Raw genomic sequence first — 27,500 nt, forward strand, 5'->3', positions numbered from 1 at the left:
CCTTCCCATTAATCGCAAATCATTGCAAGCAAATTTCCAAAACATCGACGACCAGACGTGTTTGACATAAAAGTACATGTACATCATTACGGGCGATCATGAGTAAATCAGAGAGAGAGAGAGAGAGCGCGAGGCGAAACAGAGAGAGAGAAAAAGAGTCGCTTTGACGTTTTATTGAATAAAACACAAGGTTCATTTCAAAAGGGCGAAGTTAGTGGGTGGTAAAGGTTTCAGCTCTGCGAGTCTTTTAAAACAATTACATATCCATAATTTTCGTCGCGGCAATGGTTACCAGACCGCTATGAGTGTGTGTGTGTGTGAAAAAACAGAGCGTGAGAGAGAGAGAGTAAACATGCGCATTAGAGAGAGAGCGAGAAAGAAAGGGAGAGAACTGCAAGCATCGCAGCGACGCCAGAAGAAAATCGATCGCTGAGGACAAGTATCGAGTGACAAACGTCATGGCGCGAAAATATATCGAGAAAAGATGTACATAGCTAACGTACCAAACTCTGGAAGGAACAGATTTTCAGCACAAGCCACTGACAATAATGTCCCTGCCACAGATCAATGACAGTGTATTATTGGACGTAATCTAGTAATGCCACCACAAACTAACATTACCTCTAATAACAGCGAAGGGACAAAAATAAGCTTGTCCTCACAAATCAATGACCTACTTTCGCTCCTGAGAGTCCGTCCTGATGCCGAGTTGACCTCCGAATGAGGGGTTAAAACCTGACCCAGATCGAAGTTGTCAACTGGGCGTAAGACCTAGACACCAAACCGTACTCTGACGACAGAGAAGGGGTGAAAATAAGCCTGACCTTTCAGCTCATTGACCTACTTTCAGTCCTGACTGTCTGTAATGATTCCGAGTCTACCTCCGAGTGATAACGAGGGGCTAGCTATTTAAAGATACCATCCTACGTGTAAGTGATCGTGTCGACAATCACAGACTTGTCCAGGCGTGTACATGGGATACATACCAACAATCTACAGCGTTACTGCCACCTAGCTGCGCGGCGTGAATTTAAAAAAAATATATTTTAATTTTTGTATTTTCATATTTGTTTGGCTAAGTTAATGTCATAGTGAGGACATTAATAATTCTGAGCGAACAAACCCCACTCTCCACAGAAAATAGCCAGACATACTTGTTGGCATGCTCATGTCGAAGGATGCTCTGATCTTATCTCGTCACGTGCAAACACAGAGCTAGCTAGAGACGGATCTATGGAAGATGTGGTGGTTTAAACTGATTGTCTACACGAATAGGAAGGCATTTAAGTCGCTGCACGCTATCAAAACCAATGACAAAAAACTTGCGGGCTAGTTAGGGATGTGCGGACGTCATTCAGATGAGGTCAACGTCATCAGAGAATGGGAATGTGACGCCTCAAGGGACCGTGGGGGGGGGGGGGGGGGGGGCTAGTGTCCAAAAAAATAAGCTCGGAGCAAGCCGGAGTGCAGAAAGGGAACACCGCGCTGGCTGCTAACTCGTCACATCGGTCAACACGGATTGACAAGCGTGTTTCACGTGCGATGTCTTGTGAAGTGGGTCAGCGAGACAAGCGTAAAAAGTGCTTTCCTATCGATCCCTTTTGCCTGGTACTAAACATATGGAGGGGAGGGTTTTTGTCTGCTCTTAGACGGGGGGGGGGGGGTGTTTGTCTGGCTTAATGCCTGCGCTTAGGGGAATTTGTGGCGGCGGTTCTTACTTACTGTCCCTCTTTAACATTCATAGTCAGTATCGATCTTCATAGCGGAGTCGTCCCATCTTCCCCCTTCCCTCCGTCGCGATATAACCCTTCGTGGTTGAAAACGACGTTAAACACCAAATAAAGAAAGAAAGAATAGCGGAGTAGGGGACCGACACGGTTGGCCTAGTGGTAAGGCGTCCGCCCCGTGATCGGGAGGTCGTGGGTTCGAACCCCGGCCGGGTCATACCTAAGACTTTAAAATTGGCAATCTAGCATGTTCTGTCTTTCAACCTATCAGCCCTCGCCTTTTTATAGAGCTATTCTCTTTCAATTCTTGATTCTGAGTGTGTGTGTTTGTTGTATCTTCTCTCATAACGTTTGATTTTCTTGTTGTGTTCATCAGTCGCCTGCTGATCTCTGTACTTTCTATATGTATAGCCATACTTTTGTTATGGAATTAAAGCAAAACATCCCCAATGCAATAGAACCAAGCCGATCTTTAAAGGCACGGGCCATGTAAACGATTCGGTTCACCATCCCAAGTCTACTTAGGATAAGAACATCCCTCCGCTTGGACACATAATCCGACTCAAAACAGAAAGCTCCCAGTCTGTTGATTGTTTGTATGTGTCGAAATGGAGGGATGGTCTTAACCTGTATAGAAGCCTGGCCAGATCTGTGATGGTGAGTTGAACTGTTTCACGGGAAGGAGAGTGCCTTTAAGTCTACACTGGACACGTCGAGTCACCTCTGCTCTCCGCTCTGGTTAATGAAGCGAAAGTTTTGAGATTGAAAAAACTCTGTTCTCTGATGAATACTGAACTAAAGGGGTCAGCTCAGTGCACGGGATCTACTTTCTTTTGGAGATAGTTGACCTGCGTGGGGGGTAGCCTCTCTACTTATTAATAAGCTTTGTAAATTGTGCTTTTCATTGTCGGGTGTCTTAAAGTTGTTCAGGAGGTGTTTTTGTCGTTGTTGTTGTTGTCTTTGCTGATAATGATGACGTCGACGACGATGCCGATGATGTGAAAGAAGACGAAGGAGGACTGAATCTTTGCCGTTGATAAAACCTGCGTGTATGTTATGTCTGTTTGTCTGTCTGTCTGTCACTCTGTTTCCGTCTTGTTTTGTATGTATGTATTTAAACCGGTCAAACCGTCAATGCCAGTTCTTTAAACACCGTCCTTATTAATTCTGGCAAATTGCGAAGAATTTGTTTGCGTCTGCTCTAACAAAAAAATTTGCGTATGATAATTAAAAACTTGATTCATCCACCAACGAAACATATTGCCTAGCTTTTTATATTTAGTCAAGTTTTGACTAAATATTTTAACATCGAGGGGGAATCGAAACGAGGGTCGTGGTGTATGTGTGTGTGTGTGTGTGTGTGTGCGTGCGTGCGTGCGTGCGTGCGTGTAGAGCGATTCAGACCAAACTACTGGGCCGATCTTTATGAAATTTTACATGAGAGTTCCTGGGATTGATATCCCCGAACGTTTTTCTCCTTTTTTCGATAAATGTCTTTGATGACGTCATATCCGGCTTTTCGTGAAAGTTGAGGCGGCACTGTCACGCTCTCATTTTTCAACCAAATTGGTTGAAATTTTGGTCAAGTAATGTTCGACGAAGCCCGGACTTCGGTATTGCATTTCAGCGTGATGGCTTAAAAATTAATTAATGACTTTGGTCATTAAAAATCTGAAAATTGTAAAAAAAAAATAAAAAATTATAAAACGATCCAAATTTACGTTTATCTTATTCTCCATTATTTTCTGATTCCAAAAACATATAAATATGTTATATTTGAATTAAAAACAAGCTCTGAAAATTAAAAATATAAAAATTATTATCAAAATTAAATTGTCCAAATCAATTTAAAAACACTTTCATCTTATTCCTTGTCGGTTCCTGATTCCAAAAACATATAGATATGATATGTTTGGATTAAAAACACGCTCAGAAAGTTAAAACGAAGAGAGGTATAGAAAAGCGTGCTATCCTTCTCAGCGCAACTACTAAACCGCTCTTCTTGTCAATTTCACTGCCTGAACGGTGGACTGACGATGCTATGAGTATACGGTCTTGCTGAAAAAATGCATTGCGTTCAGTTTCATTCTGTGAGTTCGACAGCTACTTGACTAAATATTGTATTTTCGCCTTACGCGACTTGTTGAAACGTGTGCTCAAACGTGCTTGTAGTTGTGCGTGTTTCTGTTTATACGCATGTGTGCACACGCCGGATAAGCTTCTTATCGTGTAGGCAGGGGAATTGGGGGGGGGGGGGGATGATGGCACTTGATAGCTGACTAGGAATCAGACAATTTTCTGCTCGACTTGACCCCTGAGAGAAAAGATCGATAGGCTTATTGTCGGCTTGCGTGAGGGCCCCCAGTCCCGCCATCACGATTCGTTGCCTGCTCAAAACGGCCCCTTCTTCTTCCGCGTCTAATCGAGTGAGAACGAAATTATCGTGGATCAAATTGGTTTATTTTTCTGTTTTAATTTTTTTCTGATTTTTGTATTTAATTTTATTTATTGATCATTTATGTATTGATCTTCTCTGTTTTTAACAAAACAATTCTATGTTTGTTTTTGATGTTGTTTGTTTGTTTTTCATGTTGTTTGTTTGTTTATTTATTTATTTATCGTTTATTCATTCATTTAGTTAGTTAATTCCTCCTTCTTTCTCTGTTATGTTCTTTCGTGGGTGTTTGTTCTTGTTATTTTAAACAAGAAAAAAAAAGGACGGGGGGGGGGGGGGGGGGGGAGGGAGAGAGGAAATGAACGCCCTCACATATACCTGCATCATCACAGACTGACGCACTAACGAGAAATGGCTTTGACATGTTATCGGGAAATAGTAGAAAAGGCCTGCGGTATCTAGGTAGGTACACGGAGTGAATAATGAAGACAACAAAAAAGTCTGGTGCGATTCCAAACACTCCCCAAGGCGAGGGAACTGGGTTCTTTGGCGGAAAGAGGGGAGGAGGTGGAGGCGGGGTGGGAAAATGCTGAGAGATTCCAAAAATAAACTTATTGCGTATTCAAGGAGACAGTCTGGGTTTAGTCCCTTGAAATTGGTAGTACCTAGGTACAGAGCGGTGACTTCAGTCGTGAGATAACGACTCTCTCTCTCTCTTCTCTCTCTCTCTCTTCTCTCTCTCTCTCTCTCTCTCTCTCTTCTCTCTTCTCTCTCTCCTCTCTCTCTCTCTCTCTCTCTCTCTCTCTCTCTCTCTCAGTTCTGTGATATATGTTGAGTGTGTGTTTGACCCCAAACGTCTTCTCTGATCTCTGCTTTGTTACTGTGTTCTTGGCTCCAAAAGTCTTCATATATATATATATATATATATATATATATGTGTGTGTGTGTGTGTGTGTGTGTGTGTGTGTGTGTGTGTGTGTGTGTGTGATCTTCTGATCTCTGTTGATGGTACTGTGTTTTTGACTCCAAAAGTCTTATTTTCTGTGTTCTTCGTTTTGCAGCAAGCCGCGGAGGGGCTCGTCGGGTCCCCACGGACACGGGCTACTGTCCAACGCCCAGGCCCCCGGATCCCCCTCCCCCCACCACTTACAGAACACACACGAAGCCCAGCTGTCGACACATCCACCAGGTGAGATGCTTACTGTGTGTGTGTGTGTGTGTGTGTGTGTGTGTGTGCGTCTCTCTCTCTCTCTCTCTCTCTCTCTCTCTCTCTCTCTCTCTCTCTCTCTCTCTCTCTCTCTCTCTCTCTCTCTCTCTCTCTCTCTCTCTCTCTCTCTGTACATATTTGGACATGTATATAGTTTATAGGCGTGTGACTGAATATACAATTCGACACTGTTCCTTCCTTTACCTTGTCTCAATGTGAAAATGTGTGAGGGGGGGGGGGGGGGGGAGGTAGTCGGGGAGTTTGGGGTCGCGGATTTAGGAAGTGTGTTGGCTTCAAAGAGAGACAAAATTCCAGAATTCTTGGGGGGAAGGGGGGGGGGGGGGGGGGGGGGATGTCGAGTTGAAAGAAGATGGCTGGATATCCTTGCGTACAGTGGAATCCCCATTTTAAGACATCCAAAAAGTCAGAGAAAAAATTGGGTTTTAAAATAGAGGGAGCATTGAAATGGCGGTACACTTACAGACGTTATGAACAGAAAGACAGAAAAATGAGGGTCTCCATATGGAATGGGGCCGCTGGTGTGTTAAAAGGGAAGGGGGGTTGGGGGGGGGGGGTCTTAAAAGCGGGTTCCACCAGCTAGCAAAAATAAATGACTTATGTTCGTATCAGCCTATGTGAAAGAGTGGACAAGTGTGCCCGAGCAGCTAGACTATAGAGATGGTGTCATTACTGACTGCTTCGTCGCAGGGGAGTTACGGAATACGTCGTTCGGATCCAGAACGGAGCCAGTCAAAGAAAAAGTAGTAAGCCCTGTGACGCCAGAACACACAGAGGAGGTGCGAGAGTGTGATTCAGGTGAATATCCAAATGCACAATTATCTCAGTGTTCACGGTTGCTGTTCATTGTTCTGCCAGAAAGAGCACAAGTGATTTTACTAACGCTTGAGGGTGGGTAATACGCCAGAAAGCGAGTTTGAATGACTGCATGCTTAATTTGTTTTTGTTGCGTTGGTTTGACGAGTTATTTTTCCCCGTCGTTGGAAACCCTTGGTTCGAATGGGGCGTAACTGACTTTCCTTCGCTTTACTGATAAAGATGGGGACAGGGATTGCTTCCCTTGTATGAGGAATGGAAACCATGCCAGGTACCGCTAGAAACCCAGCTTCACTTCGTACTTACTGCTAGAGTTTAAAGACCAGTGGCTTTATTAACAGCTTGGGAGACGAAGTGTGTGAGTCATCCCTACCCAAAAATGTAATCTTTTGTTATCATTAACGAAACGATACCATCATGAGACCCTCCTCTGTATGTTTGTCTCCATTGCCGCCTGTATCAGCGCGATTGTGTACGAAGTTGCTTCCCTTGTTTTTTGTCTCGTGTTGGAATGGTTAGGGAGGAGTTGCCTCCCTTGGCCCACGCGACTTTTGCGTCTTTCTCAGTTTGGTACAACAAATACGTAGGAGATTCAAACTCAAGCATAAAGTTTATATTAACGAATCTAAGGGGAAACATAATGAAATGCAAGATACAAAAAAATTGCAGAAAGGGTAAAAAAAATAAAAAAAGATTTGTTATGACAAAAAGACGGGCACTGTAAAAAAAAAACTGCTCTTGAAAAAAATAGCAGACCTTTAAATCACCCACGACGATTGGTAATCGCTTTATTCCTGTTTGTGTCCTGCTCATGGAAGTAGTTCGCAGTGTGAAAAGTATGCAGAACATGTAGAAGTTCAGCTTGGCAGAGCACAAACACAAAAGCAATAGAAACAATCTATTGAAAGAAAATTATGTATTATACATTATGAACAGCTCTCGGTAGCATACAAAGTGTGCTCATTTTCGAAGGAGGTTGTAATTTAGTTGGTGTTGCAAGAACGCCGCTATACCATGCTGGGCGAGAAGATGACAGAAATGTGTATGCGTGTGTGTGTGCGTGCGTGTCGCGTGTGTGTATTGCTTAAAGGCAGAATATACCTGCGCAGTTTCAGCGTCACAGACGACGCACTGCATATTATTATGGGGGCGAGGACGCCCCCATTCTATACGGATAGTTTAGAGGTTGACCATGGGCAGCGCCATTTTGTTGTGAAATACGTCATCAGTTTGTGTACACAGGAAGTTGTGACATCCGTCACCCTATGGGAGGGGTGAAGGCAACATTGTTCATTATCTGTAGAAAGTTGTGAAATACGTCACCCTATGGGAGGGGTGACGTCAAAATTGGTCATCACAGAGTTTGTGTAACACAGGAAGTTGTGAAATACGTCACCCTATGGGAGGGGTGACGTCAAAATTGTTCAACAAAAACAGGTTATGTCGCATTGTGCAGGGTCAACTGCAACAAACTCAAACCGAGCCATTCATACCTAGCTGTATTTGAGAGACTTATATACCCGACATTTTTATTTCTTATTTTTAGCACAGGTGTAGGAAAAATCATGAACCAAAATGTTATTTATTTTCTAATTTAACATTTTTTTTACAAATATGACCATGGTCTTTTAAACATACAGTGACATTAAACATTGTTATGTTAAAAAAAAGAAAAAAGAAATAAAGCTTTTGTGCACAAATCAGAAAATACATTGTACATTTTCCCTACAGGCCAAACAGTGTCTGTTGGCGGCAGAGGGCCCAGCAAGTTGCTATTTTTAGATCGATTAAAAGTTGTCAAGAACAGGCGCTTACATTTGGATGTGTCCACTGATAGTAGGTTTGGTTGTGATCAATCAGAATGATGTAGGAATAAAAATGTATGACAGTTTGGTATGATGACATGTAATTCAAATATGCTGAAATGTAATATTATACATGATATAATATTATTATGGCTGTTGCCATGACCATGAACCCCAAGAAAGGTTTAATGTTATGTAAAATCAAAATACCAAAATCAAGCACCTACTAATCCGGTCTTCGATGCGGCTTGGACCAAAAAAGGATGGACACGCAACTCGCTCAGCCAGCCAGCGCTGCGAGACTTACAGCGGCCAACTTCGCCGCGGCGCGCTCATTGGCTAAGTATTGAACTTGCGTCAAGGCCGATGCGCGTAGATTCCCAGAATGTTTACTTTCGGTTAGATTCTTCGACAGCATTCGCAGAGGTGACTGCCGTATTGTGTACCGCAGTCAGAAGTAATTTATTACTTTTGGGAGTTTAGTAACGTGATATCAGTTTTCAATTGTTCGTTCACTTATATTGCTTTCAGATTTAACACACAAGAAACAGTAGCACGGTTTTCGTTGCGAAAATGTGCATTGGCAGTGCTACGCGATCGAATTGTGTATTATGTACACGCGGTGTTCTTCTCAGGAAAAGACCGAAGCGACATGTGACGTCAGTCGTTCAGCCCGCGAGCGGTGGGATGGGGGGGTTCACATGGTTTGTTTGTTTCAGAACCACACCCATATACACACATTTCACATGTAAACCATTTGTCGGCCCCCTGTCGATATTTATCGACTAAGTTCCTTGTTAATGCTGCGATAGGGTTTATGACGAGTACTTGGCCTGTTTTCCTTTCACGCAACGTGTAGCGGGCTGGGATAATCTGCAGTGCGTCGTCTCTCCTGCTGAAGTTACATAGGTGAGCGTCTGGCCCTATTAGGCTAGGCAGATTTCATCAGATTTCACCTCCTGTGTGAACAAATTGCTATAAAATTTATTTCACCTTTTTTGTACTCTACATGCATCCATTGATCAGGTAAAACCGAGTTGGCCAACGTTTTCCCATGCGAACTATATTTTTGAAGCTTTTAAAGAATGATGACAACTGCGCAATAACGGTATTCCGAATATGCTCCGTCCCTCACTTCTCACGTCTATAACATGTCTTATTTTAAGGGATGTGCCATATGTCACTCATATAGTATGTAAGAAAAGCACATTCAGTTGATAAATAGGTTCAATTGCATTTATTTAGCGCGAAATAACGTAGCCGAAGCTCAAATCTAGCGCATTCGGTGTGGTTTCACAGGGCGCGTCTCCCGGGTCGCGTTTGACAGGTATGTGAGTTGACAATTACTGTGCTGATATTCTCCCTCCTTTACCCGTTACTGTTGCATTACACATGTGAACATGCACACGCACACTCTATTCAACATGACCTCGTACTTACGCTAAAGCCCGTCTTCATCGTCTGATGTACCTACACAGGCAACCTCGGTCACAGTGTTGGCACAGCTCTCCCCTCTGCACTCTCCACAGCCAGACGTACACACGAGGCCGTGTTTTCGGCATGAACATCTTGCTGTTCGACACTCTGTCTTGCAATTGCATCGGATGACATCGAGTAGATCACCAGGAGCAGCAGCAATGTCAATGAGAATAGGAAGCATGGCGCCTTGAACAATCTCCCATCCCCAGTCCATCGGATCCAGGAGGAACTGTTCTTGATGCAAGTGCATCCATTCTTGCACCTGGAAGTATGTTCTCATGGAATGGAATTTAGCTGCTGCTAATGTAGGTGGGAGTTTGCAGGGCTGAAACGATGAGGTACATGTAGAGACTTTCTGAATGTACTTGATGTAGCGGAGGAAGTTCAAAGTGTCTCTTTCCTTCCCCCCATAGAGTTCTACAAAGGCCCTTTCTCCTGCTCCTATCAGCTCATCAGTGTGTAACCGAGTGCCGAAACACTACGATCACCTCGGGAGGCGAAGTGCAATCAAACAGGATTGAAAATGTTAGAGCTAATTTCTTAGCCCTATAAAAACTGTTATGCAAACCCGAAGGTTTCCATGAACATACAGACAATCGGAAACCACCAGACCCCATCACAAACAGAATTCTACAATACACCGGTGTTGACTTTTAAAGGCCAAAAACTCGGGTGCAGAATCTGCTGTGAAAGGAGCGGAAGCCTCCCCTGTCACAATCGCCCCCGTTTGAATGAACTTCGTCCCGAAGTTCCGAACCGGGGGACACTGTCCATCCCAAGTTCGCAGAATGGGAACAGCACGAAAATGTTCAGTGGTCATATTATGCCATTACCTGAACATATCATGCCGAGTCCCATCCCTGCTCGCAAGCACCAGATGTAACCGAGTGCCGAAACACTACGATCACCTCGGGAGGCGAAGTGCAATCAAACAGGATTGAAAATGTTAGGGCTAATTTCTTAGCCTTATAAAAACTGTTATGCAAACCCGAAGGTTTCCATGAACATACAGACAATCGGAAACCACCAGACCCCATCACAAACAGAATTCTACAATACACCGGTGTTGACTTTTAAAGGCCAACAACTCGGGTGCAGAGTCTGCTGTGAAAGGAGCGGTAGCCTCCCCTGTCACAAGTGTCTCTGCAAGGACTGGCGCTGAAGACATGGGCCTGCTGCACGAACACTGTTGACTGGGTCAATTTCGTTAAACACATTGGTTTTCCAATCCCGAATGGACTGCTAATTGTATCGCATCCACCAAAGGCGTGCGCAAACAGGATGTTCTCACAAACTTGAGATCCAAGAACAGTCTGGACTTTTCTGATGTCCCACACTTTTGCAGCTGATTTTGCTGTCGATGATCTCGCTGATGTGAAGAAGACGGGGCAGTGATCTGGCGTAAGATGGTACAACAGAAGGATGAGCAGATCGGTGTCCTCGCCAACCAGAATCACGTTTCCCTTCCTTGCCAATTCCAGAGAAGTCTTTACGACGAGCCTATCAGCATCAGCAGTTGTATGGACAGTGTCAAAGCCGTGCTGTGAAAAACGGGAACTAAGGAGGTTGATGAACCGCTGTTTGTTGTTTGGATTCGTCAGGAAGCGCTCCTTTGGTTCGCACAGGACCATGTCACCCTCAAAAGTGATGGCACATGCTGGATTGGCTCTGCTTGTTCTTCACAAATGGGCTGCATCTTTGGTGGTAGGTCCGCAGCTGTATCCATCAAAAACAACAGTTCCTTTGCCAAAATGACGAATGAGAAAGTCTGCGTAACTCTGAGTAAGCTGGTTGTATGTTGAACCACGGCACCAGGGCAGAAGGTGCAACAGCAAGCCACCATCGATGACATATGTTACATCATCAGGAATAACACCATTTACCTGCTTTGTTGAAGTCCAGATGTAAGTTGCCAGTGCAGCCTTAGTACCTTGTCTTGGCAGACCACCTGAATCAAACAGAGATGCTGGGACACTGCACATCTCAAAGGCAAAGGCGTCCTCAAGACATCCGTTGGTGTTCTTCACAGTTGTCACTAGTCTCTGGAACAACAGCATGGAGTGAACATGTACTAGATCATCATGCAGATTGGGCGACTTGGTTTCAGAGCCATGGTTACAGCTTGATCCTTCTTTTTAAAGGTGAAATCCACAACATTATTTCCGATCATGCTGCTCAGAATCTTGTTTCCTACGCCTTTTGCTTGTTCTGCATTCACAGTAGCTTCAGCTTCTTTTCCGCTTGAAATGGATCGGAGGGCTGTATCCACAGTGAAAGGGTTCCTATCAAGCAGATATCTCAAGATCAGCTGAATGTCTGTGATCTCGCTTCTGCCTTGCCACGCTCAACTCTTTGTGAGCACTGCGTTTGTTGCTCGCTAGAATGGAATGCAACGTCTGTGACAGACTGCATTGCGTCGGGGATTTCTGCACAGGCAGGCATACACAGTAGTAGGTGGGAGATCAATGCCATATGATTGCGCAGCATTCAGTTCAAATTTCCGTACCTCTGTGTAAGAACAGCTACAGCCAAGGTGGCTGAGGGTATCGATCAGAAACCGTGAACCGAATGATCGGTGCATTTGCACGCCAAGTGCAAACTGCAATGGTGCAATAACAGTGTTTGGCCTACTGAGCTGAATGATTGCTTGTCCTATTGCACTGATATAATGTTAGGTAACCTTGAAAGAAATACATGTACATATCCACTAACAAATGCACAGATTAATAAATAAACGCAACGTAAGTAGGTGAAGCTGAACATGGAAAAAAAATTTATTACCTAACAGTCACATGCACGATCCACGTTGTTCTCAATGGACATAATTTCACAAGGCACATAGACAAAGACTGAATCTGCAATCGCCTAATAATCATTATAATGCGAGCAGTGAAATGCGCCCCTGGGAAACAAACAAATATATCTATATACATAGATGAGACCAATAAACTGCTTACGCCATACTGATTAAGCTATCGTGTGATGTTACTGAATAGTTTCCTTGGGTAGCTTGTGAAAAACTGTCTCTCCGAAAACTAAAATAAAATGTACGATATTTCGGACTCATCGCATGGTTTTTTCCCGGCCAACTCGATTAGATGTGTGCAGGCACACTGAAATGAATCAACTGCACCTAAAATGAATTTTATAGCAATTACTTCGCACACATCCAAACGCTTCCCAGCCTATATTACTCCAGCTTGGAACTGAGCACTGTCAAAAGGGCACAGACGGGTACCATGTCTCTGTTGGTGGAATGGGGGGTGGGGGTGGGGGTGGATTGCACGCGCAATAGAGGGGGGGGGGGGGGGAGGGAGCGTACTTGTTAATGAAAGCTGTCGTCTATTTATGACTATCCGGGGCTGGGTGTTTGAAAAATATAGGGCTGAAAATCCTGCACAGAATTATGTACAGCAAAGTGGGCCTGAAACTCGACCTTTACACTGCACACCTTTGTAGCTTCATTCAATGCTTGCATGTACAATGACGGCTTGTACAATTGACTACAACAAGCTCACCCATCTCGAAGGCTGTGTCCTAAAGTACACAGAACCTTTACTTTTATCCTTTTATCACCTGTACGACACAGTGACAGAAGCTATATCTACCCAGCGGTCTGTATCGCTATCACACAGCCTGGTATGATAACTGCAGTCATAAGTGCCTGTATCTTCACTTTACAAGTTTGATAACTATGTGGTATGCGACATTTATCAGACCTACCTACGTTGGTCGTTCAATTCATTGCGTCACGGCGCGCGCATTTGTGACGTATGTGGTAGATCATTGGCGGAGGTTATTATTAATTATCTACTTCTCTGCGCACTTTTGCAATTATCAGAACGCTGTATTAGGTTATCAGTCTTCTGATTAGTTAGGCAAAGTTCAATAGATAAATGAACTGTGGCTCAAGGCGGCATGCACTTCAGGAAAACTGATAGATTTCTCCGAGTCGTCAGGTGCCGTCTGTTAAGGCGGCCCTTAATTGGGCCCGATGTCGACTTTGCGAAGACTTCGCAAAAGTCTTTTTACCGAAAACTCAGTGCTAAAGTTTCGTGCGGCCAGCTTCCCGAAGTATACTTCGCGTAATTGACTTCGCCGAGTTAAGGACAGGCAGTGACGTTTACGTACTTCTTTCGTCTGTAGAGAGAATGCGCTTTGCTGTCGTGATACCAAAGAAACTGACTGAAAGCCGATTTTTTTTTTCTGTAACAAACCAAAACAACAACGAAAAGCATGGAGAATAACAAGATTATGCATTTATAGGACACACATCCGTTACTCACTGCTAATAAAGAAAACAAGAGATGATGGTTTTTCATATTTAGGCCTATGCTATTCGTTTAAAGTAGCCTATAATTGCGGAGTAAGGGGCCAGATTCAGCAACAAACGATTGCTAAGACAAGTGTCAACTTATTAATACAAATCATTGCTGGCTGCCTTTTATGTATACATATAGCTACTTGTCTAAAATTCAGACAATGACAACATTGTTGACATAAGGGCATCTGCATAAAGCGCGCAGTTTAATAGGTAATGTTCGGATGTTTTTGTTCGGTCATCACACGCACACTGCGGGGTTTCTTTCTGTTTTCTAGACACAATCATTTGTCGTAGTAAGCGTAGACATCCGGTCTGCTCCCCGCCTAATGGCCGATGTCTTCCGTCTTCGGGGGACTACGTGGGTTTAAATTTGGAGTGGTCCTTCTCCTAGAGGAGTTTCCTTGCAGGGATAGTGAGCCTCCTCTGCCCTCGTTTTAATTTTGGAGTGATCTTCTCCTAGGACAGCTGCCTTCCAGGGTTGACGAGCCTGTCCTGCCCGGCTATTTAACCCATAGTTGGGGGTTGGTTCGTGGGCACCAGGGCGTATCCACACGCCGGTGGGCCTGCATGCCACACGTCTAGGGGCCAACCTCCTCCGAGTCCTTGTAGTTCAGCCTGGGTCCTTTCGGTACCCAGTTAACGCCTGTCGCCACGATGGAGGCACTACAAAGGGCTTGCTGTGGAGAGGAGACGCCCAAGGTCATAATTCTGACAATTAGTTGCGCCTTGGAGGGTTGCGAGGGAAAAAGAAAAGAAAAGAAAGAAAATACTAATTTTGCAGGAAAAGGGCAGACATCACAGCATTTTCAAGTCTCGGGCTAGGCCAAGCCGGCGGCCGTAGTGGTTGCAGGCAAAGTCCTTGAGCACATACTGAATTTCTTCCTGTCTTTTCGCAAAATAATCGATGGGTTAAAACCAGAACCATTTAACTGGTTTGCGGCCATTTTGAGAAATGGCCACTTGAAGTTTTTAACCCCTCAAAAAAAATAGTAAACACAAGATTACAACCTTCATATTTTAAGCAATAGATATAGAGGAAGAACTGGTCATGTACAGTTGAAATCAATTTAATTGAACTACTCTATCATATGAAAATAACGTATAATTTGTTCTGCTTCCAGAATACGCTCCTTCTTTTTTCTCAGTCCTGGAGCTAGAAAAGCCCAGCGCACCATAGCTGCTTCTGACTTCCAAACAGATCCCACTGTGGCCTGTGCTACAGCAGTCAGAAGCAGCCTCCTCACACATAGCATGTTCTGCTTCCAAGCAAAAGCTTACACTGCAACACTAGTTTAAATTGTTTTAATGTTTATTGCCGCAATAAACACACATATTTCAAGTCACACACTAAACCATCATTAAAGAATTATGTATTCGTCTAATGTATGGCCTAATGAACGCACACCTTTTACACACAATTAAATTGCAGGTATTTTCCCATGGCAAAAAAAACCCACATTCTTTGTTAACATTCCAAAAATAAATTGTATTTTGGTTGTTTTCCTAAGAACTCAATAGTAAATCTTATTTTGTATCAGCTCATATTGTTTTGCATTACACACAAAAACTACAAACCCAGCAACAACGACAAACTGACCACACACAAAACGAACAAAGCAGCACAGAAACAAGCAAGCAAACAAGAAAAGCTTCACTGATGATCAAGCTTGGCGCATTAAAACCAATCACACAAGGACAATAAAATCACGAGTTCTAGATTCTGATTTCATGATACCCTGCGTGTTCATTATCAATAAAAACAAATTGGCATTCTTACCTTGTGATGTACTTTTTTCTTCACAGAAGTGTTGTGCACAAAAGTCAAAATCAAAGTCAGACCTTAAAGCACAGTCATCCCTGTATTTTAGATCACAGTTTCAGCAGAAAACCAAACTCTAAGTCACCATCAGTTTTGTCAATAGAACTTTGATGACCACGTATCAGTTCCACAACTGACATCTAGTGTGCTGGTAAAAAACGTTTTACACACATATGATCTCTGGCCATCTTTCAGAAAGAAAAACTTCCTTGAAACTTGTCTCTTTTTTGGAGCTGGTTCTCCGTCTGTTTTCAGGTAAGTTCTTGTTCCCGTTTCTTCAATTCAGTGACAAACAAAGTCTTTCTGTCGCTCATATGAAGAGAGCGAATAAAAGGCCTGAAAAATGTCTTGCCTTTCTTCTTCTGATATTTTGCTGGAACACATCATTTTACACTTTGAACAGTCGACCTTCTGTACTGCTTTTGCCCTAGCCGTTTCACCGGTTGTCCTTGAGTAAGATTGACCGCTCAGTTTCTTTGTTTTTCTAATATTATTCTTCCAGGTCTTAGGGTTGCTGAGTCTTTTTCGACTAAACTTCTTCTTTGGAGGTGTCACGTAGGATGCCTCCTTCCTCAGAGATGGCAGTTTTTTTGCTGGGGTTCCATAACAAGATGGAGGAGATGCTGTGGTAGATTCACATGAAGGAGCAGTGTCAGACATGTTAGAAGCTGAAGTGAATACACCATTAGGAAAAAAATCAAAGTTAGTATCCTCTGAGGTGATTGTAGTCACTGGGGTTGAATCAGAGTCAACATATGCTGAAGTAGAAGCACACACAAGAGAAATATTTACAGGTGTTGGGCAGCTCGATTCATGTGGAGGGGTGGAATCACAACCAGTATGTATTGGAGTTGATGCACGAACAGGGGAAAAAACCACATTCACCATGTTCCTCGGTAGACTCTTCGATTGAAAAATCAACAGCACAGTCGTTATGTTTCAGAATAGACTTTTCCACTGGAGACGTTTCACATTCATCAGGTTTCGGAGTTGGTGCAAGGACGGAAGACGCATGTCTGTCTGGTTTTAAAGTGGTTTTTCTCCTGATGCATGCATCATAGTGTTGTGGCTGATTCTTGGGAGCTGTCAATGTCAGGTAAATGGGTTACATCCGCACATGCACTTGTGGATCAATGCTCGGTCTGATATCCACCACAGGGTGAGTCTGACGACTGGTAAATATTTTTACTGGTCTTTTGGTCACGTTTGCCAGCGCTAGAGGTAACAGATCACCTGCACGAGTGTTCCAGCAACCACTTCTTCTTAAGTCCTCAATCATTTGAAGTATGTTCATAAATCTTTCATTTTCGTCAATGGTTGGGAGATAAAAAAAAAACCGGAGTAGAGCTCTACATTGTCCATGATGTGATAACAGACTTGTTCTCTCAAATCATTGGGACGGGTTACTTGTCCAAGATGGAAGCATGATGCTTCGAAAAAGCAATTTCCATTTCCTGGAACTTTAATTCTCGTTAAGCCATTGGCAGTGAGAAGATTCTGCAACCTCATCCCATGAATCCGGAGGACAGTCTCCTGAAATGCTTGGTGCTTTTTGCTTGCCTGGACGGCCATATTCACCTCCTGCTGAACAGCATCTGCACAAGATATAAAGACTATGAATTCTTCTTTTAAACTGGCAATTACTACTACAATTATTCACTGATAAAAAAGTTAATTGCCTTCGTACCATCGCTGCTGCATTTAAACTGTAAACAGTTTTCGAGTTTTTATTCACACACAAAAATAAAACATAAATACCTGATTACACTGAATATGCTTAAAGTATCCAGGCGCGTTTTGTAAAGAAGGAAGTAAGTGAGTAAGTTAGAAAATAAGTGTTTGGGTGTGTGTGTGTGTGTGTGTGTGTGTGTGTGTGTGTGTGTGTGTGTGTGAGTGTGTGTACGTGTGTGTGTGTGTGTGTGTGTGTGTGTGTGTGTTTTGATACTTACCAGACTTTGTTCAGGGAGGCGATGTTTCTTGGGTTTCAAGAATCATTTGCTGAATCAAGTCCTCATCTGGCCAGTCATTCTCCTTCGACATTGTAAAAACCTGTGATTTAAGAAATATATTAGTCAAACTCACAAAAAAGGGTGGAAATAGCGCTGTAATAACATTCATGTAATAACATTCATTCATCCATCCATAGGTTACAAGCAGACAAAAATTGTCATTATCTGCCCTGAACATTCACTGAGGTTATTGATTTCATTTTTTATCGAAAACTAAAGAGCTGAAACACTTCAACATTCATGAACACACACACACACGAAACTTGACAAATACGCTTTTACCAGCCTGTGCTTTTATTTAGGAAAACAAAACTATACACACACAAAAGCTAGGGATCAGTATGCAGATTACAGAATTTAGACAATCAGAAAGTTTCCCTTATGAATACGAATCAGAAATTAAGCTTTAATGACTTGTTCAAATGGGGGAAACAAAAATATATGATGATACTCACTTGAATCTGTGTCCTGACTCGAGCAACAGCAAAACAGACTGTGCAGCAGATGTACAATAAATAGGCAGAATGCTGTTCTTTGAGTTTTCAGAAAGTGGACCAACCTTTTGTCAGTTTGTTTTCTGTGGATTAAATTCGCGTCGTTTCGTTGACACGACCTTGCGACACCAAGCCTCATCAATTTGTTTCCATGAGAAAATAGAAACATTGTATCAACATGACACCTGTCATAACAAGCTATGCTGATAACGGTACATCCGGAGTCTGAAATTCGGATACTGACAGGTGTCGCTGACCTGTTTTGCTTTCCACACTCCCACACAAATGTCATTTTTTGCTGACAGCAGACTCCGCCACTGCTTGTAACACCCTTCTGTGTGCTAGGGGAAATCCCACACCACACTGAGAGGGTGAAAACCAGATACACCCACCGCTATAGTGACCTTGTCTGGTTGCGCTGAGGGCAGGGAAACTGACTGTCACACAGCGATCAGAAGAGGTCAGGTTACGATGGCTGCTTCTGGCTGGCAGATAAACACTCCCCATTACTCACATGGCTCAGAAGCAGAACAGACTAAACTGAACTTATCACGTTCTGCTTCCAACCTGGATGGAGTTAGATGGTTCTGCTTCCAAGATGAGTCCGAACATTTCTTGGAGCCAGAACAAATTATGACTTATAAATACACAATAATCCAAGATTTTCAAGAATCCTTCACAGGAAGTGAGAATCATATTACCATAAGTCTAATGACTATAAAATTGCAAAACCAGTTATTTTGAGGTAATTGGTTCTGGTTTTAACCCATCGTAATAATAGGCTGGTACATAGAAATCGAGACTACAATCATACACTCAGAGACCGTACATGACACACTCTACCGTCTCTGATACACTTATTGAACGTGTGTTCTCAGCCACAGAGTTGGAGAACTGCGTTCTGTGGTTTGAAGCATCTGATGATAGTAAATAAATACACCTATTGGTAATGCATTGTTTTGCAGCAAGCGGACTGCTAACGGAGAGATAATAGCAGTTGTGTATCCGCAGGAGTTTTATTTGTACGTGAGCGGTGGTTTTTTTGTTTGTTTTTGTTTTTGTTTTGGTGGGTGTTTTTTCATCAATAATCTGCTGTGTGCTCGCGTGTATCTGTCTTGTCTGTCTGCGCGCGTGTGTGCGTGCTGTGGTTGTGCAAACGTGAGTCTCTCTCTCTCTCTCTCTCTCTCTCTCTCTCTCTCTCTCTCTCTCTCTCTCTCTCTCTCTCTCTCTCTCTCTCTCTCTCTTTTCATATATATATATGAGTGTTCGTGCGTGCTGCCATGCGTAGTAGAGTACTTTCTATGTTGTTGCTGCAAGTGCTATCGCAAAATCACACGTAACCGTGATATAAAACGGTGACGTCAAACGAGTATAGCATTATCTCCAGTAGACGTCAACTGCTTATCATAACATGGCTAACATGTGACATACTGCCCGTCAAAACTCGGCCTCAAAGCCCCCACCTTGCAAAAGTCAATGTAAGTAACTGTCAGTGTTGTTTACATAATCCTCAAATGTCATTTTGCAGACTGAAAACAACAACAGACGTCATAAGATCGAAGTTAGGAAAGATTATTCAGGATTTGAAAGAAGAAACACACCAACAAACGTCAATAAAACTGAACTATAGCTATGACAGATTTTTTAGGGAGAGAAAAACAGCAACAACAACATATACAATGACAAACACAACAAACACAACAACAGAAAACGTATATTATTGGACGGCAGTTGCACATACATTTGTAGTAACTAACACACACACACACACACACACACACAGTTACGTGTATATGGTCACAAACGAGGACTTGCTAATACACACATTCACACAACGGATTGTGCGTTTGTAGTGCACTTGCACTACAACGGCACTGGGCGCAGTGCCTTTGTAGTGCACTTGCACTACAACGGCACTGAGTGCAGTACTCGCTCCGGCATCGACGAATTTTACACTAAAAAAGGCACAAAATTTGACCTATTTCGTCGCCTATAGAGGACGGAAAGAATGTCATTTTGAACATTGTTATGACATTCTTTCCGTCAAAAAAGTCAACTTAACGGGAAAAAAGTCAACTTAACGGTGTCAAAACATGTATGGGTATGTGTGTGTGTGTGTGTGCAGTGACCTTTTAAAAATAGTAACGGAACGGGAATATCTCTTCTGAAGACGTTAGATCAATAAAACAAATGAGGACTCGGTTTTGGGTCCCCATTTTGGTTTAGGTCCTCAATTTGACGGTATGCAGCAATTGCAAGTCCTCATTTGTGACCATATGCACACACACACTCACACACACACACACACACATATACACACACACACACACACACACACACACACACACACACACACACACACACACTCACACACACACACACACTAAATAAACGAAGATGTTTGACATATGAAAATGTACTATTTAAGTACGTACGCCTGAGAACAGATTCATACTTTTGGAGTACTATGATAAGAGGTCCAGAAAAACTACGTTACTCCAAGACGTATAATAGGTGTAAATTATGACGTTACCCAAATACGCGTGGTTGTAGCTGTTGGATTTTTCATACCCCTTCAAACTATCTAGCTGTTCGGGACCGTCGTAGGCGCGGAAGAGTCTTGGTCCACATACACAAGACATGTAGATCCTGACAACCATGTCATGATGTGACGTACTACTTGAAGAGATACAATAAGTTTGATGACGTTGCAAGTAACACGTTTAAAAAAAAAACGGCTACTGGAACTCTCTATTATCTCAGCCTCGGTTTTCAGTGATGCTCTGCGAATTTGGACCATCGGAAATCAATAGTGATGAGTTTGGATCTAAATAAAATGGATCTTTACTCATATACAGTTTGCTGACGTCCACGTGCTCAAACTGAAATTCCCTTTCTTACCAATGAAACATGAAAAATGGTATTAAAAAAAAATGTAAACAGATATAATTTATATTCCCCAAAAAGTTATATAGTTTAATCACCTCTAATAAAAGAAATGAAAGCAAAACAAAACACTCAAGCACCATTTGACGCAACAGATTCAGTACTCGTGTCTGCATGACCAGAGTTCTTGTTTTCAGACGCACAGTCACATGCAGCATCCAAAACCTTGCTAAAAAAGAACCGTGTCTGTGCCTGGACTCATTGACCGAAGGCATACAGGGCTACCGACCGAGTAAGTACCGCCAGCATAATAGCTGTTTGTGGGTCATCTGTACAATCTCAGAACGCTGAGATTTAGTGTGACTGAGGGCTAGGATGACTCTTCTACTTACTCTCTTCGCCTCAGACCGACAGTCATGAGGCAGAGATAAAGCAGCTCCACTAAGCACATGATGTCAGAGTAATAATCGAACTAGCGGCCGAATTCCAACGCGCGCTTACATGCACGGAGCCAATCGATTCATCGCGGGATATATAGCACCACAAAAAGACCTCCGCAGACGGGAGAGCTCCTAAGGGAGCTAACACCACAAAAGACTCCAGACGGAAGAGTCCCCAAGGGAGCTAACACTGACCACCAGACTCCAGACGGAAGAGTCCCTAAGGGAGCTAACACCACAAAAGACTCCAGTTGGAAGAGTCCCTAAGGGAGCTAACCCCGCTGGTACGCCGCTTGCCCAATAATAGGTTAATAAAGCATTAGCCTGACAATCAGATGGTGACCAAATTGGCATCCCGGATTGGCAGAACTGGGTCGCAGCTGTCGATGCGTGGGGCCGATATGTATTTTGATGGAGGGGGAAAGCCGCTGCTAGTTGCTGCTGATGTCGCAATGTGTCTAGGAGGAGGGGTTCGCTGAACGTGTAAGTGGGTAGAGAGGGAAATAGTAACTTTCGACCGCGTGACTTTTGAGCTTTTTCCTTTCTTTGTTCAAACGGGGTTCGGGAAAAGGGACAAAGAGGCGTCGGAGGAAAGGAGGGGGGATAGGGAGGGGTCAGGGTAATTCATCTTAGAAGGGGTTGCCAAACCCAGAATCAGAGCAATTAAATGACTTCTGACGATTCCTAATCCTACACAGAAAGACTGAGCTTCTCATTAGCGTACGTTTGATGCTGGTTGAGGATCTTATTAAACATGGGCGAGGAAATGACTTCACTGCGGTGTTTAGTGAGAAGTTAGTGGGCAAGAATATCACAACAGTATGGTCGATGGTCGGTTACAGTTCACTTTATTTCGGGTTTGCGTTTGGCAATACGACATAGTTCTCTGACAATTGTATTATGTCCTTGGATGAATTATTGTTAACGGCAATTGTCATTCAGTCGTATCAGCTTGGTCAACATGGTTCTTCTAGCAGATCCGAGATGTCCCCCCAGACAAGATTTTTTACTCATTTTTTTTAAGGAGATCAAGATTTTTAACAAGATTTTAAGTAAAAAGATTGAAGATATGAGCTTTTCAGGACCTTCATCATTTTACTTTGATAGACCTAAATGTCACGTGTATCAAACACGAACACCACTATGTAAACCAAGAAAGGAAACAAAATTGAATCGGTCCCGCATAGCCAAACAGTACCAACCTCCTTCCTACTAGAGCGAGAAGGCGTGATGGCCTGAGCAGACGAAGTTCAACATCAGGACTAGGTAGTTCCGCTCAGCTCAGAAAACGGCAATAAGTTTATCTGTTACTGAAACTGTAATTCTTCCCCATATATTTCCTCACGGGATGGCAAACAGTGCAAAAGATGTGAACCTGTCGCTTGTGTGTTGAGCCCCAAGTCAGATGACGGCTTTTTGAGCTGTGTCCTCACGGTCCCCACTTGATTGTCACGTCTGCTAGTGAGAATTGGATTACCAGGGGTACGGTCGACCATCGGTCATTGATTTATCAAGTATTTGAATGGCCTATCAATTTGACCGATAATCGACCAAGTACATACAACCCATTGCATTTCTGACGCTATGAACAAGACTGGAACCTCATCGATTTTGCGCAGATGATATTCTGGTTTAAAACATGACCACTGGTTGTGTGAAAAATCTGTCAGTTGGCCTATTTATCTTGATTAATCCCTAGGGCGACCACCCGTTGTAATGCAGAGTGGGCGCTGTCCGGGGCTCATCACCATGTGCACGTGCGTTCTAAACGGAAAATTATTTTTCTGAAATTAACCGCGGGTAAAAGACGTCAAGATCGAGAACCTTCGTGGAACTACTGAAAAACACAAACCTTTTATGGTGATGGTAGTGGTTGTTCGCAGAAGGTTTATTTTCCCCCGCACAGTTTAAATGTAGGTATCGCGGCCTTGCCTCGTACACAGTCATGTTCAGAGCCACGGCTCTCTCCAGAGTTTTACATGGAATAAGAGTATCATTCCACTTCGACACATACCACAAATTAACAGCGTGGCTGTTTTAAATGCAGAGTGGGAATTATTTACTGAATTCATCTAGCGGATTGACACAGGTGTCGCTAAAGCCTTAGATTAACTGGGCGAAGTCGCCTGCCAAAAGTCGACTTGACGAAGCTGGCTGAACGAAGCTCTGGCGCTGAATTTTACAATAACAACACTTCGCGAAGTCGACTTTTGGCTCAATTCTTATTCTTCTGCGTTCAATATTCATGGCCGTCATATCGTCAGGTCGGTGGCTTCCATGAAGTCCGCATTCTTCAGCAGTTCTGCAGCGGGTCCCCAGAGCTTAGTGCCTCGGGCTCAATTAAGAACCACCTTTTCGAATTTCATTCAACAACAAAAACATTCACACTGCGCGCACAGAAAGCAGCCAAGCTGTCGATTTGTGGCGTGTGTTTATGTTGAAGGAGGCTCTGACCCTGTGTCCAAGCCTCGACTTATCTGTGGTGTTGAACAATATCGGGCACACAGAAAGAACTGTGCCTTTAAACCAGAGCCTGTTGCCTCTATGTCAGCAAACCGTGTTGAGAACGAATTGCTTTTGTGTCTCGTACCCACAAGGGGTAAATGACACCCCTTTGAAAAGAAATGCCTTGCTAAAGGTTTACCCGAAATGTTTTAAAGCGGATATTATAGTACCCGAGCTAGGTCGTTGACATTCGCGAGAACCGAAAATAGACAGCTTGGAAATCCTGCTTGCAGACAAACCTTGTTTCTGGCTTCTTTGTGTGAAAGTGAATTTAATGCCTTCCAATCAAATGCATTTCCAAACTACTGATATACAGTTTCATGTTCAAAAACTCTCCACTACATACAAACTAAAAGTATGTAGGTCAGAAAGATGGAGCGCAGCATTCCTCGACATGACCTGACCTACTTACGAACGTGTTTACCAAGACAACTTGAATTGTAGCTCTTCTTTGATGAGAGATAAAGAAAGTCAGCTGCGCGTGCTTTTAACCTGAACGGAGGTTTAAGGGCAGCCTAGAAGAGTTAAAAGAGAAATTAACCTTTATTTGCTCACAATAAGTTACTGAAAGTACCGCAGTCTCTTTCAAGTCGGTTGCCCCCATGTCAAAAGCGGGTAGTTTATGCTGTCATAAGTGTCTTACCAGTAACGGTTTCCATCGTTACTTTAGGTACCATAGATCTTGACAGCATAATCTTGCACTCGTCTGCTTCCCTCTCTAATGACGCCACCACTTGGATAAGATTAACCGGGATTATTGTGCTTCAAAATTATACAAACAGGTTTTCCTTGCAGCTTTCATCCTCTCAGGTCTTTGAAAAGGGATACCGTTTGCTGTCAAATTTTACCGCTGGCATCCTTTTTACATTTAGTCAAGTTTTGACTAAATGTTTTAAAATGGAGGGGGAATCGAAACGAGGGTCGTGGTGTGTGGTGTATGTGTGTGTGTGTGTGCGTGCGTGCGTGCGTGCGTGCGTGCGTGTAGAGCGATTCAGACCAAACTACTGGGCCGATCTTTATGACATTTTACATGAGAGTTCCTGGGATTGATATCCCCGAACCTGTTTTTCATTTTTTCGATAAATGTCTTTGATGACGTCATATCCGGCTTTTCGTGAAAGTTGAGGCGGCACTGTCATGCTCTCATTTTTCAACCAAATTGGTTGAAAGTTTGGTCAAGTAGTCTTCAACGAAGCCCGGACTTCGGTATTGCATTTCAGCGTGGTGGCTTAAAAATTAATTAATGACTTTGGTCATTAAAAATCTGAAAATTGTAAAAAAAAAATAAAAAATTATAAAACGATCCAAATTTACGTTTATCTTATTCTCCATTATTTTCTGATTCCAAAAACATATAAATATGTTATATTTGAATTAAAAACAAGCTCTGAAAATTAAAAATATAAAAATTATTATCAAAATTAAATTTTACAAATCAATTTAAAAACACTTTCATCTTATTCCTTGTCGGTTCCTGATTCCAAAAACATATAGATATGATATGTTTGGATTAAAAACACGCTCAGAAAGTTAAAACGAAGAGAGGTATAGAAAAGTTTCTCAGCGCAACTACTAAACCGCTCTTCTTGTCAATTTCCCTGCCTGAACGGTGGACTGACGATGCTATGAGTATACGGTCTTGCTGAAAAATTGCATTGCGTTCAGTTTCATTCTGTGAGTTCGACAGCTACTTGACTAAATGTTGTATTTTCGCCTTACGCGACTTGGTTTTTTTACAGTCTAGTCCATACTTTTATGTAGCAGTATATTTCTCTGGAGTTTCTACACTGGCAAAAGAAAGATTAGGAAGGCACGGTATGCCGCCCAGGTATTGATTGCTTTAACAGCTCAAGCTCATATCTGTCGGACGACCTTTGTCTAATTCGGCCGAGGCTGTGACTTAATGCACACGATTTAGAGCCCTGAAAGTTTCATAAGGCCTCGGATTAAAATCCATAATCCTCGAGACCGACGTCCACAAGTTAGGTGGATGTTGGGATGGTTAGTTTTTTTTTAAAAAAGGTGGGAAGGGTGGGGGTGGGGGAGGGGGTTTGCGTTGAAGTTTACGAAACAACTTCCATATCAGCGTAACGTGTGTTTCAAGATGGCCAAGGGATGGGCCGACTATAAGGTTTCTGTTTGCTTCGTTTTCGGCCTGAATGGCTTTTAAAAACATGGTATTTTAAGTTTGTTACAGTTACTCCTCTCAACAAAACAGGTCACATAACAAGTTATTACGCTTTTCATGGTGTGAGAGGTAGGCTGTTCGGCAGTTTCTCAACGAAAGTTTGCGGGGAGATAGTGGTGTAAGTATGTTACTCTTAATTAACTAATTTGAGCGTAAACAATAAGATTTGCTGGTGTGGGAGGAAGGATGCGAGTCAGTTTCTCAACAACAACTAAAACAAAAAGAGAAGAAGACCGTTGCAAGTATATGTTACCTTTCATCAATTTCGGACAAAACGAACACTATAATGTATACACTATAATGTATACGTACGTGAGTTTTACGCGTCGTTATGTGTAAGCCGTGTAAGCCTGTTAGCCTGTTAGGTTGTTGATCAGAGTTACTCCAAACTCGGATGAGTACATGTCGTTGTTTTGCTCGCGTGTTACACAACAGACCACTGAGTGCGGCACACCCCCGATACTATGCTGGGACATGTTTGTACCGGGCAGCCTCATGTTTGGCTTCATTTGTTGTGATTTAATCAACGACCGTTGAAATCGTTGACCAGACTCTGACGAAAGGGCTTAATGGCTCGAAGGAAATAGAAACTCTATAGGCTAAACCTTGAATACTCTTCATTCGACAAAGAGGAAAACTGTAGTCTATCATTTTTTTCTGTATTCGGCAACTAGTGGGTGTATCATTCTGCTTATTTTCTTCTGTCGCTGCAGGGTCATTGTTCGCATAGCGTTTTATAACAGTAAATTAACTAACCCTAACCCGTTTTAATCAAGCCTTAATTTGTCTGGGTCTGGGTTGAAACAAAATTTTAAAATGAAAAATAGCTGCTGAATCGTGGGTGTATTATTCCTCGGCATTGTTCTTTGTTGGTTCAGTGCTGATGCTACCAGTGTTCTGCAAAAAGCTTGGAAGCTGACTTTATTGAACGAAATTGAAATGTCAGATCTGGATTTGTCTCTCTAGTGCTGCTATTATTCGGCAAGAAGCCACAGGCTTCTGTAGTGAAAGGGCTTCATTTGAACAAAGTTGCCATTTTCACCTTGCTTTCTCCGTGTTCGGTGCAAAAAAACCTTTTAGCTGCGGCATTGTGTGTATCATTCCATGACGTTGTTCGTTGTCGCTGTTCTTTGTCTTTGTCGCTGCCGAGCAGGCGCTGTACTGCTGCTTTTCACAAAACTTGAGGGCTCTCTTGTTTTGTCGCTGCAGTGCTGGCATTGCCATTTTTCTGTGCTAAAGTGTAGGCTTCTCGAAAGTCAGATGAGGATGCAAGAAGAGTAGGGAAATATTATGCGTTATAATGTATTTTTGACCAAAAGAGGACATTTTACACAGATCGAGTCAGTGTTCCTCCAAGACCGAGGGGAACAAAGACTGACGAGATCTGT

At 42.9% G+C, this 27,500-nt stretch overlaps 1 protein-coding gene across 4 annotated transcripts in view; it reads left to right on the top strand.

Moving 5' to 3' along the window:
* The window catches only part of LOC138967260 (3',5'-cyclic-AMP phosphodiesterase 4C-like), a 248,808-nt gene that overhangs the window by 129,810 nt on the left and 91,498 nt on the right, over window positions 1-27,500 (top strand). For 3 of the 4 annotated variants that reach the window (XM_070339782.1, XM_070339785.1, XM_070339786.1), the window contains 2 exons: window positions 5,184-5,311; window positions 6,038-6,145. In XM_070339782.1, the coding sequence (XP_070195883.1) occupies window positions 5,184-5,311; window positions 6,038-6,145 (236 nt within the window). The remainder of the gene's footprint in view (window positions 1-5,183; window positions 5,312-6,037; window positions 6,146-27,500) is intronic. The other variant, XM_070339784.1, reaches the window with a different exon arrangement.

The sequence above is a fragment of the Littorina saxatilis genome, linkage group LG5 (assembly GCF_037325665.1).
Source record: "Littorina saxatilis isolate snail1 linkage group LG5, US_GU_Lsax_2.0, whole genome shotgun sequence".
NCBI classification, from domain to species: domain Eukaryota; kingdom Metazoa; phylum Mollusca; class Gastropoda; order Littorinimorpha; family Littorinidae; genus Littorina; species Littorina saxatilis.